At 51.9% G+C, this 18,236-nt stretch overlaps 1 protein-coding gene across 1 annotated transcript in view; it reads left to right on the top strand.

Moving 5' to 3' along the window:
- The window catches only part of arhgef12b (Rho guanine nucleotide exchange factor (GEF) 12b), an 83,537-nt gene that overhangs the window by 46,652 nt on the left and 18,649 nt on the right, over positions 1 to 18,236 (top strand). Inside the window, exons 5-20 of the mRNA XM_064349569.1 lie at positions 346 to 444; positions 2,433 to 2,482; positions 3,247 to 3,304; positions 3,676 to 3,866; positions 4,373 to 4,450; positions 5,326 to 5,445; positions 7,804 to 7,926; positions 8,177 to 8,311; positions 8,521 to 8,619; positions 8,932 to 9,042; positions 9,704 to 9,802; positions 11,605 to 11,647; positions 12,223 to 12,328; positions 12,659 to 12,796; positions 14,221 to 14,253; positions 17,927 to 18,041. Coding sequence (XP_064205639.1) covers positions 346 to 444; positions 2,433 to 2,482; positions 3,247 to 3,304; positions 3,676 to 3,866; positions 4,373 to 4,450; positions 5,326 to 5,445; positions 7,804 to 7,926; positions 8,177 to 8,311; positions 8,521 to 8,619; positions 8,932 to 9,042; positions 9,704 to 9,802; positions 11,605 to 11,647; positions 12,223 to 12,328; positions 12,659 to 12,796; positions 14,221 to 14,253; positions 17,927 to 18,041 — 1,598 coding nt within the window. The remainder of the gene's footprint in view (positions 1 to 345; positions 445 to 2,432; positions 2,483 to 3,246; positions 3,305 to 3,675; positions 3,867 to 4,372; positions 4,451 to 5,325; positions 5,446 to 7,803; positions 7,927 to 8,176; positions 8,312 to 8,520; positions 8,620 to 8,931; positions 9,043 to 9,703; positions 9,803 to 11,604; positions 11,648 to 12,222; positions 12,329 to 12,658; positions 12,797 to 14,220; positions 14,254 to 17,926; positions 18,042 to 18,236) is intronic.

The raw sequence follows: 18,236 nt of genomic DNA, 5'->3' as shown, positions 1-18,236 counted from the left end.
CCCTCGCCTGTGTGTTGGGCCGACAGGAGCAGCTCGTGTGTTTTTAGGACTGAGCACTGAACACTGCTTCCTGTGGGAGGGTCACACGGCACTAACCCAGCTGCACTGCGCTCTCCCTGTGAAAGACCCCCCATCCCCCCACAGTGTGTGACCCTGTTCTCTCCCCTCTTTTTGCGCGTGTGCGTGTGCGTGCGCGTGTGTGTGCGTGTACGTGTGTGTGTGTGTGTGCATGTGCGTGCGTATGTGCGTGTGTGCGCGTGTGTGTGTGTGTGCGTGTGTGTGTGTGCGCGTGTGTGCGTGCGTGTGTGCGTGCGTACGTGTGTGTGTGTGTGTGTGCGTGCTCAGGGCTCGTCCAGCGATGTGTGATCATTCAGAAAGATGAGAATGGCTTTGGGCTGACCGTGAGCGGAGACAACCCCGTGTTCGTCCAGCTGGTCAAAGAGGGTAAGTGTGTGGGGCCTGGTCCCGGGGTGAGGTTTGGGTGGGGGGGTGGGGATGGGTATTGGGTCTCTGCATCACTCTCATCACATCACCTTCCGTGTACTCCTCCATTCTCCCCTCCTGTGTGTGTGTATATCAGACTGGACTCGGTTGTGTTTTTGTTCTGCGTGCGTTTCTCAGCAGATTTATCTAACAGCAGGCGGTGGTGCCGTTTTGTACTAGAACAGAAAGCGTGTAATCGCTTCACGTTTGCCCTCCTAACCCCCCTCCCCCCCCCCCCATCACCGCCTCAGTTCTGCTGAATCCAGACTCCCAGCTCAGTTTCGTGCGTGCATTTCCATTCCTATCGGTTATTATGAGTGGCAGACAGACGCGCTGTCTGTGTGCTCTTACGCAGTCAGGTGAAAACACAGCGCTCACCTGTGCTTATTTTTTGTTTTGATGTGGCGTATGCGAGGAGCAGCTGCAGACGAAACGGTCTTAAGTGTTGTTTACGTCTTCGCCGAACTGCGAGCGCAGCGTCAGCCTTCCCCCCCGTCACCGCTGGGCCGGGCCCGCCTGTCGCCCCCTTATCCCATAATGACCCCCCTCTCGCTCCTAAGGCCCCCAGCCGGGGGTGTGGGGTGTGGGGGAGGTGTGGTAGGTGGAGGGGGGGGCGCGGCCCTCGAAGCCTCCCGTGCTCAGGCGGGCCGGGAGCGTGCGGCGCTCTGATTGGAGGAGCGCCCTTTCGATTGCCTCGCGTGTGGTTTTGTTTTTTGGGTGTTTTTGCAGACGGCTCCGCTCTTAAGAAGGGGTCTGCTCAGATCCGATATGAGCTCAGCGCCGGGGAGAGGGCAGACCTGCGTTACTCATCCCCAGCGCCGGGGAGAGGGCAGGCAGACCTGCGTTACTCATCCCCAGCGCCGGGGAGAGGGCAGGCACACCTGCTTTACTCATCCCCAGCGCCGGGGAGAGGGCAGGCAGACCTGCGTTACTCATCCCCAGCGCCGGGGAGAGGGCAGGCAGACCTGCGTTACTCATCCCCAGCGCCGGGGAGAGGGCAGGCAGACCTGCGTGTACTCATCCCCAGCGCCGGGGAGAGGGCAGGCACACCTGCGTTACTCATCCCCAGCGCCGGGGAGAGGGCAGGCAGACCTGCGTTACTCATCCCCAGCGCCGGGGAGAGGGCAGGCAGACCTGCGTTACTCATCCCCAGCGCCGGGGAGAGGGCAGGCAGACCTGCGTTACTCATCCCCAGCGCCGGGGAGAGGGCAGGCACACCTGCGTTACTCATCCCCAGCGCCGGGGAGAGGGCAGGCAGACCTGCATTACTCATCCCCAGCGCCGGGGAGAGGGCAGGCAGACCTGCGTTACTCATCCCCAGCGCCGGGGAGGGCAGGCAGACCTGCGTTACTCATCCCCAGCGCCGGGGAGAGGGCAGGCAGACCTGCGTTATCATCCCCAGCGCGGGAGAGGGCAGGCAGACCTGCGTTACTCATCCCCAGCGCCGGGGAGAGGGCAGGCAGACCTGCGTTACTCATCCCCAGCGCCGGGGAGAGGGCAGGCAGACCTGCGTTACTCATCCCCAGCGCCGGGGAGAGGGCAGACCTGCGTTACTCATCCCCGCGGCCTCAGCTGCGGAGCTTGGGGAGAACAGGCCGGTGTGTAATTACCCCCGGCGCTGAGCCGCGCGTTTCGGGAGCGTAACGCGTAACGCGCTAATTAGCCAGCGTCACTCGCGCCGCGCTCAGGTTAGCGGGGCTCAACGCCGCGCGCTAAGGCCGGTCGGCGTGGCGATCGGTTGCGCCCGCGATGGCGGGGTTTTCTCGGCGGCGGTGTTTGTCTGTGGCGAGCCGTGGCGGTCCGGTCGAGCTGCGTGTCGTTGGCGTTTACGCGGTGCCGGGTTTAGTCAGGCCCGCGCGTTGGGACACGGGCAGCCTGCCTGTGGGGGGCGCTGTGTCTGTGCGGGCGGTGAGGATCGTTTTTACCGCTTCTCTGCCTCCCTCCTGTAGATGGCGCCGCAATGCGGGCTGGCGTTCAGACCGGTGACAGGATCATTAAGGTGAGTGAGGTCACGGGAGACGTGCGCGTGCACACACACACACACACACATACACACACACGTGCACGCGCACACACTGCCACAATTACACACTCACATGCACTGCTTAAACACCCCACTCTCACACACAAACACACACACACACTGCCACAATTACACACTCACATGCACTGCTTAAACACCCCACTCTCACACACAAACACACACACACACTGCCACAATTACACACTCACATGCACTGCTTAAACACCCCACTCTCACACACAACACACCACACACACTGCCACATTACACACTCACATGCACTGCTTAAACACCCCACTCACACACACAAACACACACACACACTGCCACAATTACACACTCACATGCACTGCTTAAACACCCCACTCTCACACACACACACACACACTGCCACAAATACACACTCCTATGCACTGCTTAAACACTCTCTCTCTCACAAACACACACACACACACTGAGAGACGCATAGCCCGCACACCTCTGCATGCCTCCTCGCTGTGAAACTGCTCCACCTGCTGGCTGAATGTGGAACCACAGCTGTAGCTCTGCCCTGCTCTGATCATGGAGAGGTTCTGTGTCTTACTTGTGTTATAATGCAGTTATGTGGCTGGGGAGGGGTATAGCTTTGGAGGTCTGAGGAGTGTAGAGCATAAGCTCACTGTGACTGCACCACACATTGACTAAATAGTTTTCAGGCGGAGTCTAGCGCCTGTGCGTTGATGTTTTTTCCTCACTCGCAGGTGAACGGGACCTTAGTGACGCATTCAAACCATGTGGAAGTCGTGAAGCTGATTAAGTGTAAGTACAGTCTCGGCGAAAAAAATTAAGCATTGAATTGCCATGTAGAACACACCGAATTACACACACATCCAAACAGTTCGCTTTCTCTGTGTTTTGTTTCATTACTTACTGACAGTTTCCATTAAACTCAAAGTGCATTTGTGGCTTGCGTTACATAGCGTGTGTAAATGGTCTATGGTAGTTGTGATTGCGTTTATCTTCGCGAGGTTGGAGGAAGCTTGCCTGGTTAAAGGTCCTTGCGGCTGTTGAATTGCCCCGAGTAAACAGCTTTTAAGTGCCCCCTTGCTGCCTGTAATGTCTGGCAGCCTTCATGGAAGTGAAAGAGTGTACACCCGCCCCCCCTGATGGGCTCTCTCTGTCCCCTGCAGCGGGCTCCTATGTGGCCCTCACGGTTTTGGGGCGGCCCCCGGGCTTGCCCCAGATCCCCCTGTCGGAGGGCGAGGGGGACGTCGGGCTGCCCTCCGCGACGTCGCCGCACTCTCCGGGCCCGGCCGGGGGGGACCGCACCTCCAGCACCTCCAGCCCCTCCGACAGGATCACCGCCCCGCTGCCCGTCTGGGTGAGGCCCTCCCCGGCCCCTCTGCCGTCTCCCCGCCCGTTCCTCTCTCACAGCCTCTGTTCGCTTCCTGTCTGCTGGTTCAGTTCTTCTTTAGTCCTTTATTCCCTCCTTCTCTCATCATCTCTCATCTCCACGAAGTCTGCTACTACTAAGACCTGCTGCTGTCCCAATTCAGTGAGAGCAAATTTTGGCTCATCCAAGCCTTTATGTCTTTTAGACAGGCTACTAGTTTGGCTAGCTGGTCAACGTCACCTGGTTTAAGTGATTTACAAGGTTTCATGCATTCCATTGGCATACCAGTTAACATCGCGTCCCCATTATAAGCAGACATCACTCCCTAATTCCTCTCATCTCTCTGTTTGTCTCTCACTCCCTCACTCCTTTCACCTCTCCCTCTTTCTCTTACTCCCTCACTTCTCTCTCATCCCTCCCTCCCTCTGACCTTTCTGCTCCCTCTCTCCCTTTCTTGTTGTCCTTCATTGCTGCATTCTCGCTCTGTGTTGCAGGAAGAGAATAATATCGTTCACTCCCAGAAGGTGGACATCTTGCAGAAGATGCTGACCAAGGAGCAGCAGGATTTACAGGCAAGTGCTGCTTTTGTGAGTGAGTGAGTGAGTGAGTGAGTGAGTGAGTGTGTGTGTGTGAGTGTGTGAGTGTGTGAGTGTGTGAGTGAGTGTGTGAGTGTGTGAGTGTGTGAGTGTGTGAGTGAGTGAGTGAGTGAGTGTGAGTGTGAGTGTGAGTGTGAGTGTGAGTGTGAGTGTGAGTGTGAGTGTGAGTGAGGAAACACAAGCTAAAGCACCTCTTTCTTCTTAGAAACACGCCCTCTGTGTACACGGTGTGCAGAGAAGCGTTGGGCCTGCTGGGGCCTCATTTCCTCTTCATATCGCAGCCTTACCGCCGGTCTGCCGTCTATTAAAAGCTCATCTTCACTTTCTCTTTGTGAAGCTGTGAGGGAGGCTGTGTGCTGGGCCTGGGGGGCGGGGGACAGGCTCCCACAGGCCCTGGGGCACGCTGAAGTGCAGAGGACAGAGAGGGGCTTAGGATGTGGAGGCTGTAGGGGCAGTTCAGAGCCTCAGCGATGTGTCACACACACATGTGAACACACACTCAAACACACATCACACACACACACCCCCACCCCCACCCACACACAGCACACAATCACACACACACACAAACGCACCACCACCGCCCCCGCTGAGAAAGCTTGGCCGGTCGACCACGGCCAGCACGGTGCTTCCCTACTGAAGCCCCTCCCCCCCTGAGTTTGTCTCACTTCCTCTCAGTAGAGTCATACAGGGAGACGCGGCGTGTCCGACAGAGCTCACAGGCGTACTGTAGGTAGGCTGCCACTGTTCCGCTCCTCTGCCCCCTCTCTTAACCCTTCTCTTCCCTCTCTGTCCCTGAGCGAGGGGCAAGGGCTCTGATTGGACCTGTGGTGTTTGGCTCTCTGCTGCAGGCCATGAAGGAGGAGTACAGCAGGAACCCCACTCCTAAACTACTGAAGGGCATTCAGGAAGCCAAGAAGCACATTCCACAGCTACAGGGCCAGCTGAGCAAGGCCACCGGGGGCACGCAGGTAACCGCACGCGCTGCCGCGGCAACCACGCCATCGCTCTCGTCACCGCTGTGTCAGTGCGCAGTGTGTATGTTTCAGGTTGTGTGTGTGTGTGAGAGAGAGTTTCAGGATGAGTCTGGATGGGTTCTCACAGTGTGTGTGTGTGTGTGTGAGGGTGAATTCTCACAGTGTGTGTTTCAGGTTGTGTGTGTGTGTGAGAGAGAGTTTCAGGATGAGTCTGGATGGGTTCTCACAGTGTGTGTGTGTGTGTGTGTGAGGGTGAATTCTCACAGTGTGTGTTTCAGGTTGTGGTGTGTGTGAGAGAGAGTTTCAGGATGAGTCTGGATGGGTTCTCACAGTGTGTGTGTGTGTGTGTGAGGGTGAATTCTCACAGTGTGTGTTTCAGGTTGTGTGTGTGTGTGAGAGAGAGTTTCAGGATGAGTCTGGATGGGTTCTCACAGTGTGTGTGTGTGTGTGTGTGAGGGTGAATTCTCACAGTGTGTGTTTCAGGTTGTGTGTGTGTGTGAGAGAGAGTTTCAGGATGAGTCTGGATGGGTTCTCACAGTGTGTGTGTGTGTGTGTGAGGGTGAATTCTCACAGTGTGTGTTTCAGGTTGTGTGTGTGTGAGAGAGAGTTTCAGGATGAGTCTGGATGGGTTCTCACAGTGTGTGTGTGTGTGTGTGAGGGTGAATTCTCACAGTGTGTGTTTCAGGTTGTGTGTGTGTGTGAGAGAGAGTTTCAGGATGAGTCTGGATGGGTTCTCACAGTGTGTGTGTGTGTGTGTGAGGGTGAATTCTCACAGTGTGTGTTTCAGGTTGTGTGTGTGTGTGAGAGAGAGTTTCAGGATGAGTCTGGATGGGTTCTCACAGTGTGTGTGTGTGTGTGTGAGGGTGAATTCTCACAGTGTGTGTTTCAGGTTGTGTGTGTGTGTGAGAGAGAGTTTCAGGATGAGTCTGGATGGGTTCTCACAGTGTGTGTGTGTGTGTGTGTGAGGGTGAATTCTCACAGTGTGTGTTTCAGGTTGTGTGTGTGTGTGAGAGAGAGTTTCAGGATGAGTCTGGATGGGTTCTCACAGTGTGTTGTGTGTGTGTGAGGGTGAATTCTCACAGTGTGTGTTTCAGGTTGTGTGTGTGTGTGAGAGAGAGTTTCAGGATGAGTCTGGATGGGTTCTCACAGTGTGTGTGTGTGTGTGTGAGGGTGAATTCTCACAGTGTGTGTTTCAGGTTGTGTGTGTGTGTGAGAGAGAGTTTCAGGATGAGTCTGGATGGGTTCTCACAGTGTGTGTGTGTGTGTGTGAGGGTGAATTCTCACAGTGTGTGTTTCAGGTTGTGTGTGTGTGTGAGAGAGAGTTTCAGGATGAGTCTGGATGGGTTCTCACAGTGTGTGTGTGTGTGTGTGAGGGTGAATTCTCACAGTGTGTGTTTCAGGTTGTGTGTGTGTGTGAGAGAGAGTTTCAGGATGAGTCTGGATGGGTTCTCACAGTGTGTGTGTGTGTGTGTGTGAGGGTGAATTCTCACAGTGTGTGTGTTTCAGGATGTGTGTGTGCGTGTGGGTTCTCACAGTGTGTGTGTTTCAGGGTGTGTGTGTGTGTGTGTGTGTGTGAGGGTTCTCACAGTGTGTGTTTCAGGATGTGTGTGTGTGTGAGAGAGAGTTTCAGGATGAGTCTGGATGGGTTCTCACAGTGTGTGTGTTTCAGGATGTGTGTGTGTGTGTGGGTTCTCACAGTGTGTGTGTTTCAGGGTGTGTGTGTGTGTGTGTGTGAGGGTTCTCACAGTGTGTGTTTCAGGATGTGTGTGTGTTGGAGGGTTCTCACTGTGTGTGTGTGTGGGATGTCGTAGTGTGTGTGTGTGTGTGTGTGGGTGGGTTCTCACAGTGTTTGTGTGTGTGTGGGTTGGTTGTCATAGTCTGTGTGGGTGGGTTCTCACAGTGTTTGCGTATGTATATGTGAGTGTGGCTTCTCACAGTGGGTGTGTGTGTGCTGGTGTGTGGGTGGGTAGGTTGTCATAGTCTGTGTTGGTGGGTTCTCACAGTGTTTGCGTATGTATATGTGAGTATGGCTTCTCACAGTGGGTGTGTGTGCTGGTGTGTGGGTGGGTTCTCACAGTGGGTGTGTGTGCTGGTGTGTGGGTGGGTTCTCACAGTGGGTGTGTGTGCTGGTGTGTGGGTGGGTTCTCACAGTGGGTGTGTGTGCTGGTGTGTGGGTGGGTTCTCACAGTGGGTGTGTGTGCTGGTGTGTGGGTGGGTTCTCACAGTGGGTGTGTGTGCTGGTGTGTGGGTGGGTTCTCACAGTGGGTGTGTGTGCTGGTGTGTGGGTGGGTTCTCACAGTGGGTGTGTGTGCTGGTGTGTGGGTGGGTTCTCACAGTGTCTGTGTGTTTCAGGATGGCCTTCCTTCCCCTCGGCCAGGGGATGTGCTGCATTTGAGCGAAGCTGAAGATGGCAGCACAGGCGATGCAGATCAGATACTCTCCTCACGCAGCGATAGCTGGGCCAACAGCACCCCTGTCAGTACACCCCCACACTGCAGCCTCTCAGCCTGTGTGTGTGTGTGTGTGTGTGTGTGCGTGTGTGCGTGTGCGTGCGTGTGTTCTTGCTTTTGGGTGTGGTTGCTGTGTGGTGTATGTTGTGTATGTATGGTTGCTCTGTTTCGTATGGTGTGTGTGTGTGTGCATGGTTGCTTTGTGGTGTATGTGTGCACCGTTGTTCAGTCTTGTATGGTGCGTATGTTTTAACTTTCCTGCTCTTGTGCTCCAGGTCACTCCCAGCCTGCCCTCCACCTTCCCAGAGAGCCCGTGCCAAAGAGACACGCCCTGTAACAGCCCAAAGACCACGCCCAGGGACAGCCTCAACTCCTGCCCCTCCCCCGAAACAGAGGACATGCCCGACCCGGTGAGACACTGTCCCACAAGAGGGGTCACTAGATCTGTTGCACCTCTCCTGCATTTTTAGGCGATGTGAGCAAGGCCTTTTTTTCTGCTTTATGCAGACAGCTGGGCTGAATTTGTGCTGAAGTACAGTAAGAAACCAAGATGCTTGTGCTCGATCCAAGCAGCCTCCTGCCGGGCAGTGTCCTAATTCCCCTCCTCTACCCCCTCCAGGACTCTCACTCCCAGTCCAGTGTGGGAAGCCCCTCCCCCCGCCTCGCCCCGCAGATCATTGGCGCGGAGGATGACTACTTTGACACTGAGCAGGAACAGGTGACAACACCCCCTCCCCTTTAATTCTGTAGGTATACATGTGTAGGTAGAAATTGCCAAAGCATAATCAATGAGAAACAAATGCAAAATGGACCAGTTTTGGTTGTAACGTTAATTAACTGTAACTTTCAAGATTCCATGTTAAACACTTCCAAAACAACCACGATGCCTGTTCTCTCCAGCGGTCTCTCTCCCTGTTTCACACTCTCTCTCTATTATCTTCTCTCTCCTGTCTCTCCTCTCCACCATCCCTTCTCCCTGTTTTCTCCCTCTCTCTCTCTCTCTCTAACCCCTCCTCTCTCCCTCTCTCAGATAAATGGCCAGTGTAGTTGTTTCCAGAGTATTGAGCTGCTGAAATCTCGCCCTGCTCACCTGGCTGCCTTCCTCCACCACGTGGTCTCACAGTTCGAACCCGCCCCGCTGGTAAGAGCTCCCCCCAAACCCACTTTAGGCCCGCCCCAGGCAAGCTGAGCCACAGGCTGCCAAGTGAATGTAATGTCATGTATTGTAGCTCTCCATGCTGGTTTGTGGTCCACCTGAATGCATACCTACGGTGGCTCTGAAGTGCAAAACACAAAAACAAAAAGAAAACGCAAAAACAAAAACTTTTGGCCCTGAGGTGCAGATGCAACATACAAAAACAAGAACTAGTAGCCCCGAAGTTCAGCAGTGCCGGTACTTTGGGGTGCACCTAGTATTTTGTTGTTTTGTATGTGCTTTTGTTGTTTGCCCCTCAGGCTGCAATTTCGTTTTGATTGTCTTTTTGTTTTGTGTTTGCACTTCAGGCTGCATTTTTTTTTTTTTTCTGTTTTGTTTATGTATGTGCATCTGCACCTCTGGGCCGAAAGTTTTTGTTTTTGCGTTTTCTTTTTGTTTTTGCGTTTTGCACTTCAGAGCCACCGTACCTACCACACTATGGGGACATTTGGGATTATGAGGGAAGGGACTGTAAAATCACTACGTGACTGTTACATACCCCCTCCCACTTTATGGTATAGTGTCCTCACAGGGCATAAAGATGTGATGAAGATGTGTGTATTTGGGCAGTGCTTTGTTTATAGGGAATGCTAACTGTGCTCTGCAGCTCTGCTACCTCTACGCTGACCTGTACAAACAGACCAATTCCAAAGAGACCCGTCGGATCTTCATGGACTTCCACACGTTCTTCATGGACCGAGCCGCGGTGAGTACGGTCCGCTCGACCGCACCGCCTGGCCGCCGCCCGCGGTCCCAGCACGGCGCCCCCCCGCCGGAGCGAAATGAATAACACACTCTTCAGCCAAGGGGGGGGGGGGCTACAGCGATTCTTTAACTGGAAAACAACTGCAGTACAACCCCCTTACACCTGCACTTCATCACTCCAAAACAGCTCTCAAATCAGTGCTGCTGTCCCCCTTTGTCAGGGGAGTGTGTACATTTGTGTATGTGCGTGCCTGTACAAGTTGTGTGAACGTGGATATCTTTGCATATGTGCACCACAGTGTATGCGTTTGTGTGTTTGTCTGCGTACGTGTATGTGTGGGTGTGTCTATGTGTGTGTATGTATACACTTGTGTGTGTGTGTGTACACCTGTGTTGCCTGTGTGTGAATATATGTGTGTGTATTTGTGTGTGTGTGTGTGTGTGTGTGTGTGTGTGTGTGTGTGTGTGTGTGTGTGTGTATAGTCTTGTTAGCCTGTTTGTATGCGTGTGTGTGCAGTGCCTATCTGGAGCCTGTCATCGCTGTAGTCTGACCCGATGAGGAACTCAGACAAGCAGTGGAAAAGCCTGACGCTGACAGCAGGGTTTAGATGCTTCTCCTGATGGTGTTTGCCTTAAGCAGCTATTTGGTAACATCAGACATCTTGGTCTGTACACAGTACAGAGCCAATCAGACGGGCAGGAATTATGATTCACCTGTATCATAACAATCACACTAGACCTCTGGGATGACCTGTTATTCAGCTTTTATGAACTGCGCTTTTATTTCAGAAAAATAACTTCTTTGAGTCATGTTGCACAAATCCTGTAGTGCCTTCTGTCTGTCTTCAGCAAGGGCCTCTCCCTCCGTTCCGCACCTTGCTCTTGAATGAGCGTCAGGGCCTTTGTTCTTCTAAGGCCACTGGAGATCCTTGCTTGTATGGGCGTCTCAGGTTGAGTTTCTTAATCCTGATTGGCTGGTCACGTGTCAGTCACTGACCTGCATTAATCATTGGGGAGCTACCGTGGAGTAGGTCACTGCGGGAGCGCCAGGGCCATCCGCCGTTCACCTCAAACGCGTGTGTTTGTCTTTTCTTTTCCTCTGTCTTTGTGTGCGTGCGTGAATGGGTGTGAGTGAGAGAGAAACAGGACTGATGTGACGACTTCCCCATTTTTTTTTCTCCTTTTTCTTGTCGCGCGCACCGATGGCGGCAGTCTCCCACCCGGTTTGCAGCCTTCGCCTGGCGCTTTGTCTGCGCGCCGGGGCGGCGTTCGTAAAGCGGATGCTCGCCAGTCCGCTGAAGCGGCTGTGTTTGACGTTTTAGTACCTGGCTGGTGGATGTGTCATGTCTTCCGGCTCATAGCCCCTGCGTTGCATTCAGAGAAGGAAGCCTGATCTTTTACCTGTAAGCCTGTCGTAGAGTTCAAGGGCTTGTCACTTTAGGGCGTGGTCACTGAATTTCTATGGGGGGGGGGAGCATAAGGACAGGAAGGTCCAGCCCCTGATCAGAAACGCATGTCCTTGCGCCTCTCCTCCTCGTCCTCACCCGCGTTCTGCTTCTTCAGTGTCCCAAGTAGACGCACACGCTCGCGTAGAAGTGTACACTTACACAAACACGTTCTCCTGTCCTTCTGTGCACCTGGCTGTTTTCCCTCTCAGCGTCCAGCGATGGTGTTCAGCTGCATGCGCTGTGCTGTCTGCAGCTGACGCTGTCCTGCTGAGGGCGAGAAACTGATCACATGTTCTAAATCAAATGTGAGATGTAAATATCAAATGCATGAAATTCCTTGTCCTTTTCTTTACAGAATCTTAAAGTCGCCGTACCAGAGTCCATTGCCTCTGAACTGGGTGAGATCTCGTTCTTTTCTGTATTTCTGTCGATCGTAGAAATGTTCTCTTTTGAAGTCTCACACCCTGTTCTGAAAGTTTGTTTTAAAACTTTGACATAGGATTTTGCTTTCCGCATGGCAACGTGCTTGTTTTGTTCGCAATGCCATTTGATTTGGAACACAAACATGCCCTGTCACCAGGGTAACAGCCCAGATTGAGGTTACAGGCATTGAGCTGGGTATTTTGCCTTATCGGAGCATGAGACAGAGAGCAGCGTGTCATATGTCTACTTGCCCACTGCAGCGGAGTCCCTTAGTCATCACTATTTCCCACTGTCCTCTGAAAGCTTCTGCTGGTTTGTGTGGAAAATTGTGATCTTGAGTGTCAGCCCACAAAGTCCCATTACATCACCATGCTAGATCTTCCCAGGCCAGCCCAGCTGTCAGTGAGCTAGGACTGTGAGAGAGGTGTGTGCAGCTCACTGACTCTCTTTCTGTGTGTGTGTGTTTTGTTTGCTGTGCGTATTCTGTGTGTGTGTGTTTTGTTTGCTGTGCGTATTGTGTGTGTGTATGTTGTACGTTGTGTACGCGCAGAGCGGCGGAGACCGGAGCTGATTCCGGAGGAGCTCCACAGGCAGTATGTGCAGGTTCTGCAGGACAGTCTGGTCCCCGACATACAGAAAAACCTGGAGGACTTCAGGTGAGCGAGAGAGAGAGAAGCAGGGGTGCGGAGATGGAGGGTTGAGGGATGTAAGGAGGGAGGAGACGAAGGGAGAGATTGACTGGAAACGGTATGTCCTCATAGTGGAGGTTTGTGTGAAACGTAGTTCTCTGTGATGCGATGAAGGAGGGGAAGCATGATTGACAGGAAACGGTGTGAGCTTGTAATGTAATGTAATGTGAGACTGTGCATGATACAGTGCTCTCTGTTGGGCCGAGGCACATACTGCCAGGAAACAGGAAGTCCTCATAATAGAGGTTCGTGTGAAAGTGTGCATGACGCAGGGCTCTGTGCTGGGTGGGTCTGCAGGCAGAAGCGCAGCATGGGCCTGACGCTGGCCGAGGCGGAGCTCGTGCGGCTGGACACGGAGCGGGTCAGAGACCGCGTGGCGCTGGAGAGGGAGCGCTCCTGCGCCGAACACATCATCTCCAAGATCGAGGAAGTGCTGTAAGACCCACACGCAAGCACAGTCAGCAGCACATACACAACACACACAGTCAGCAGCACATACACAACACACAGTCAGCACACACATACACAACGCACACAGTCAGCACACACATACACAACACACACAGTCAGCACACACATACACAACGCCCTCAGGCTCACTGAACGTACACAACACACTCAGTCTCACTGAACGTACACAACACACTCAGTCTCACTGAACGTACACAACACACTCAGTCTCACTGAACATACACAACACACTCAGTCTCACTGAACGTACACAACACATTCAATCTCACTGAACATGCATGTGCGCTCATGCACACTCATCAGTGTATGCAAGCTTGCACTCACACGCAAACACACATGCCCACGCACGCGAGCATGTATGCACACACACACACACACATACACACACAAATACTCACAAGCATGCACAAACCCACAAATGCAGATGACCTGGTTGATTGATATCTTAAGTTGAAGATAACGGCAGTGGTGCAATGGAAATACCACACTGAAGCCTAAACCGCTTTCAGCAGAGAGAAACAAGCCACGTGCAGCAAGAGACTGACACGCACACACACACGCGCGCGCGCGCGTGCGGGCGGGCGTGCGGGCAGGGAAGTGTGCGGGCCGTATTTCAGGGCGTCTTGCCGGTGACTCAGACGGTTGCGTGTGGAGGAAAAAGGAGAAACAGGGTGGATTAGCAGGGTTGCCAGGTTTGATCCTCTCACACATTTGCTCTTTCAGCCTCTGGTATTGTCCCACACCGGACCCGCATCGCATCACATTCACGTGGCAGACGCTACGTCTAGCAGATGAGCAAAAAGGCATTAATCTTATTTACGTGTACTAATAGCCAAACCTGGCTCACGACACTCCCAGACCGGTGGTATGTGACATCACTAAAGCATTAAAGCACTAATGCAAATTCACCGTGCTAAAAAAAAATAATAACCCGAATGCAAATCCGGAATGCAGACAGGTTCTGTAAAAAACAGTATGACCTGAACTAGTACAGAAGGTGTGGGGCGGCGATGGGACGGGAACCCGGACGCACGCCGGGGGGGTGGGTCTTTAGTCTGCGTCTGGGCGGCGGTTTTGCCGTCGCGGCCACAATGGGGAATTAGCTACGCGATTAGCGGGCCAGTGCGGGCAGGCGTCGGGGCAGGGAGGGGCAGGCTGGAGGGAACGTCACCTGTGCTATGACGAGGTGCTGTTTGCGACGTGCCCCGCGTGAAACACCCGTGTCCTGCTGTACGGGCGGGCTGTTTTCACAGATTTCCGCTTCATGCAAACCCGTGCCCTCCAGGTTATTGTGCTTGTTGTAGGGAGGGATGAGCTAAGTGTGCATATCTCTGTGTGTGTATGAAAGAGAAAGCGCGTGAACTGACAGCCTTCTTTTTTCTTTTCAGGCTGACGTCACAGCCCACAGAAGAGGAGAAGTGGTAAGGGTTTATCCTCTGATGAAGCATTAACTCCGGACCCAGAACAGGCACTTATGGTTGCCCTTGTCGCCACCTAGTGGTTAAACCAGTGTAGGGCGGTTTACAGAAGTGTGCCCCGTATCAGACTCCCGAAGGAGAACAGACTGTGTTTATGGAGCTGACAGGGAGTCAGCAAGGTTTGATAAAGAGACGGTGCTATTGCCCCAATACTGCCCTGCTGCAGTCATTTACTGAGTTGAAATGGCATTATGTAAACCTTAGATTTTCCGTATGCAGTGTTATCATGTTTGGTGCTGTTGGAAAGCCGATGCCATGGGGAACAGGTGGGTTTCATCCATGGTGTGGTACAGTGGGCGCTGAATTAAGATCTCGGAACACCGATCAAAGGTGAGCTGTAGGTAATGCATGTTACCTATGAGTCAGCAGCCAGCTGGGCTTCAAAGGTTGACCTGGTTTGATAGGCTTACTGATATAATGCAGGCAGAGTCATTGGTGGTACTGTTGTTTTGTTGTGATTTTGTCTTTCTTTGATGATTTTTTTTTTTTTAATCCTTGGGCATATAAGGGAAAAGTGGAATAGTTTGTGGAGACTCATGTTATCTTGAGAGCTGTGAGTTTATATAGCATAGTCAATATACTACATCTTGTTTCATTGATACTTTCGACGCATTGAACATGTACATGTACACGCATACTTACTGGATTTACACATCTGACTCTAAAATGAGTGATTAAGCAGCGGGATCACATGAACTCAGGATATCTGGTTCTGGAGGGAGCCATTTAGTCAGTAATAGGGAGAGATGGTGACACTGAGCATTCCAGGGGTGAAATGGAAGCCTGCAAGCCCACATTATCTTTGTGAGGAGCTGGTGAGAGGTTATGATAGATGGATAGTCAGATATATACATACATCTGTGTTCTATACGAAGATACACTTTCGACAGCCAGAGATTTGACCAACGCGGATGATACAACAAATACACCGATGACAGTAGTTTGATTTACAACAAACAGCTCATTTATAAATGCAGGTATTGAAAGCACAAGCTGGTGTTCATATTCTTAGTCATATTGACTTCTAAACCTTTAATGGGAAACGGTGCAGACGTTCTTCTGGAAACTACCTTTCTGCAGCTGGAGTCCAGAGGGAAGTTGAGGCGACCTTTTCCATCGCGTGGCAGGGGCTTTTTGGTCGTCGGGATCAGTGACGGTGGCCTTTCACACAGTATCAGAGTCACTCTCGCGGAATATCTCAAGCAGGCCTGTCGACTTGCTGCAGTGCTGTCGATTCAATGTGCTGTAAACCGTGATGTAAAAAGGATGGAACCAGCAGTGTTACTCACTCAAATGAACAGAGAACCTGGGATTGGAAATGGGTTCCCTCATTAGTCTCAGGTGTTCTTAAGGAAGCATAATTAGCCTCTAATACAGGGCTGTGCCAGGCTAGTTCTGGAGGCCCACAGGGTCAGCTGGTTAATCAGCACTTAATTGCCTAATTTTAACAGTTGGTTACGCAGTTAACACAGCTCATCTGGTTTCTGGGGTCTAAATTTGTGGCTAATTTACAGTGGAAACAGAAAGCAGCGGACCAGTGCAGTTTTGCAGGTTCGGGGTTACAGGCCCCTGGTATAATACCGTGCTCCTGGGCCTCGTGTCTTTAAAACAGTTTGGCTTTGTGTCAGTCCAGAGCCAGAGGCCGTTTTAAACACCGCTTTTCCTCAGTGCGCTTATGTACCTTTATTTATTTGAGCGGGAGAAATACTGTCGATCTTAGTTATTTAGTTCCATTGCTTAAAGAATACCCAGGGCTCTACGGTGCTTTCATTTTAGGAGCATTTTCTCCCGCAAGTTGGCGTGGCTAATAATTCAGGAGTATATCCACTAACTGGGATGCATTTAGTGTGCGTATAAATTTTTGTGCTTAGGAGTGCATATGCTCCTTGGATGAAATGTTAGCGTCGAACCCTGGCACCCTTCCCACGGCTTCTCCCCTGCCTTTTTTTATCTCGTTTTGTCAGTTGTTCTGCTCTGAATAATACATTTCTAAAAGACGTTATTCCATTTGCCCTTAGGGTGCCACGGTTCGTCATGCGAGCCAACATAGACGTTTGTGCCAGTCATTAGTGAGAAATCCACTTCTGGTCTAGTCAGCGCTAGCTGTCCTGTAGTACTGCGCAGCCAGTCACGGTTAAACAGTGGCTCACGGAGAAGCATGTTGGACGAACGCATGCCCTTGGCTGCTGTTGAAGTGGAGGTGGTACAGCGACCACTACAGAGACACAGCTGGCAATTTATAGTTAGGCGAAAAATGTTTCGGCAAGACTTTGATGGACATTTTCCACTGAACTTTGTCATCACGGGCTTCAGTGGTGTTCTTTACCCACCGTGGAACCTCTTCCGGTGTGGTTTTGAATGGCGCTGTTGAAGCATGTTTTTCCATGCATGATTAATAAAGCTGTGTGATTGTGCTGCATTCCGTATGGTTGCGGTCCGGGGGTCTGCAGGAGCCCGCGTTCGTGGCAGATGGTAGGGGTGCGTGTTGAGGCCCGAGTTTGCCGTGACAGAAGGGTATGTGGGCCGTTTCCAGACCCAGACGTTCCCCGTGTTCACATTCCTTTAGTATTTATGCCTATAGGGGAAAAAAGCACGGAACAGTACAGTCAGAAGAGCGCGGTTACTCACCCCGAGATACCCGCGGCGATGGAAATGCAGCTTTGGCGCCATCCTCTGGATATTGTTTGCATCACATCAAAAGTTCTACTTTTCCTCTTGAGATTTTTCTTTGACTGTTTTTTTTTTTCTTTTGAGTTTCAACACATTTTTTGTGTTTAACTGGCTCATGTACATAAAAAATTGTTATTGTATGAACAAACAACTAATTGGGTGTAGATATGTAGTAAAATCGTGTTTTTAGGCGTCTTTCCCCGGAACACATCCTGACAGGAAAACAAGCACTTAGGAACATAGTAAACTGCATTCCAAAAACTTCAGGCTGCAGCCAGAGGAGTTTTCACACTGCAGCATGGGCACAACTGGATAAAGATGGAGTTTGTTAAAGGTGATAAAGAGGACTTGGAGTCACATTGACATTTGAGAGCGGAGATCAGATGAAGGTCAAACCTTTTCAGAAAGTTGCAGAAAGATTAGATACCCCCCTCCCCCCGCCTCCATAGACGCCCATGCTTACTGATGTTACTAGAGTGACACCTGGTGGACAGACTGCGAATAGCAGAGGAGCAGACTTCCATGAAGTTGGCCGCTTCAACCCGAAGCCACATGCCTTACAAGGGAAAATCAACTGGGCTTCAGGGACCAATCAGGTTGTACGGTTTATGCTGCCTGCACAGTATGCCAGCATTACAGTACCCCTTTCCTTTTTACACGCCCTTACGGGGACAAATTGGGTAGTTTTACACACTGCACAATTTACAGTGGGATATTTTACTGTAACAGCTCAGGTTACCTTGTCTCGTACAAGGGAAAAATGTGCTTTGATTGCTACCATTTTCACTCTGGGCTCGTATAAGTGTCTGAGCAGTTTGATCAATGGCGGTTTGTCACACTGGTGCAGGTCTGTTTCTAAATGAATTTTGTGCATGCATAAATGAGTGTTTGTGTGTGTGTGTGTGTGTGTGGGTGTGTGTGTGTGTGTGTGTGTTCCCCCTCTCAGCAGCACCATGCAGTTTGTCATCCTGACCTATATGAAGCAGCTGGGTGTGAGGGTGAAGGAGCCCCGGGGCCTGGAGCCCAAACGAGTCCGCATACATTTCCTGCCCAAGATAAAGGTGCGGAGAACGCGTACGCGCACATGCAGGCAGACACGCACCCGCACACATACACACGGAAATACACATAGACACACACACACACACACGCATGTCCACAGACATACACATGTACACATGTGCACCCGCACACATCACACTGACATACACATACGACACAACACACAGTCATCAACGTGCACATAACGCACTACA

The sequence above is a fragment of the Anguilla rostrata genome, chromosome 9 (genome assembly GCF_018555375.3).
Source record: "Anguilla rostrata isolate EN2019 chromosome 9, ASM1855537v3, whole genome shotgun sequence".
Classification (NCBI taxonomy): domain Eukaryota; kingdom Metazoa; phylum Chordata; class Actinopteri; order Anguilliformes; family Anguillidae; genus Anguilla; species Anguilla rostrata.
This window is presented reverse-complemented; position numbering and strand designations above follow the sequence as displayed.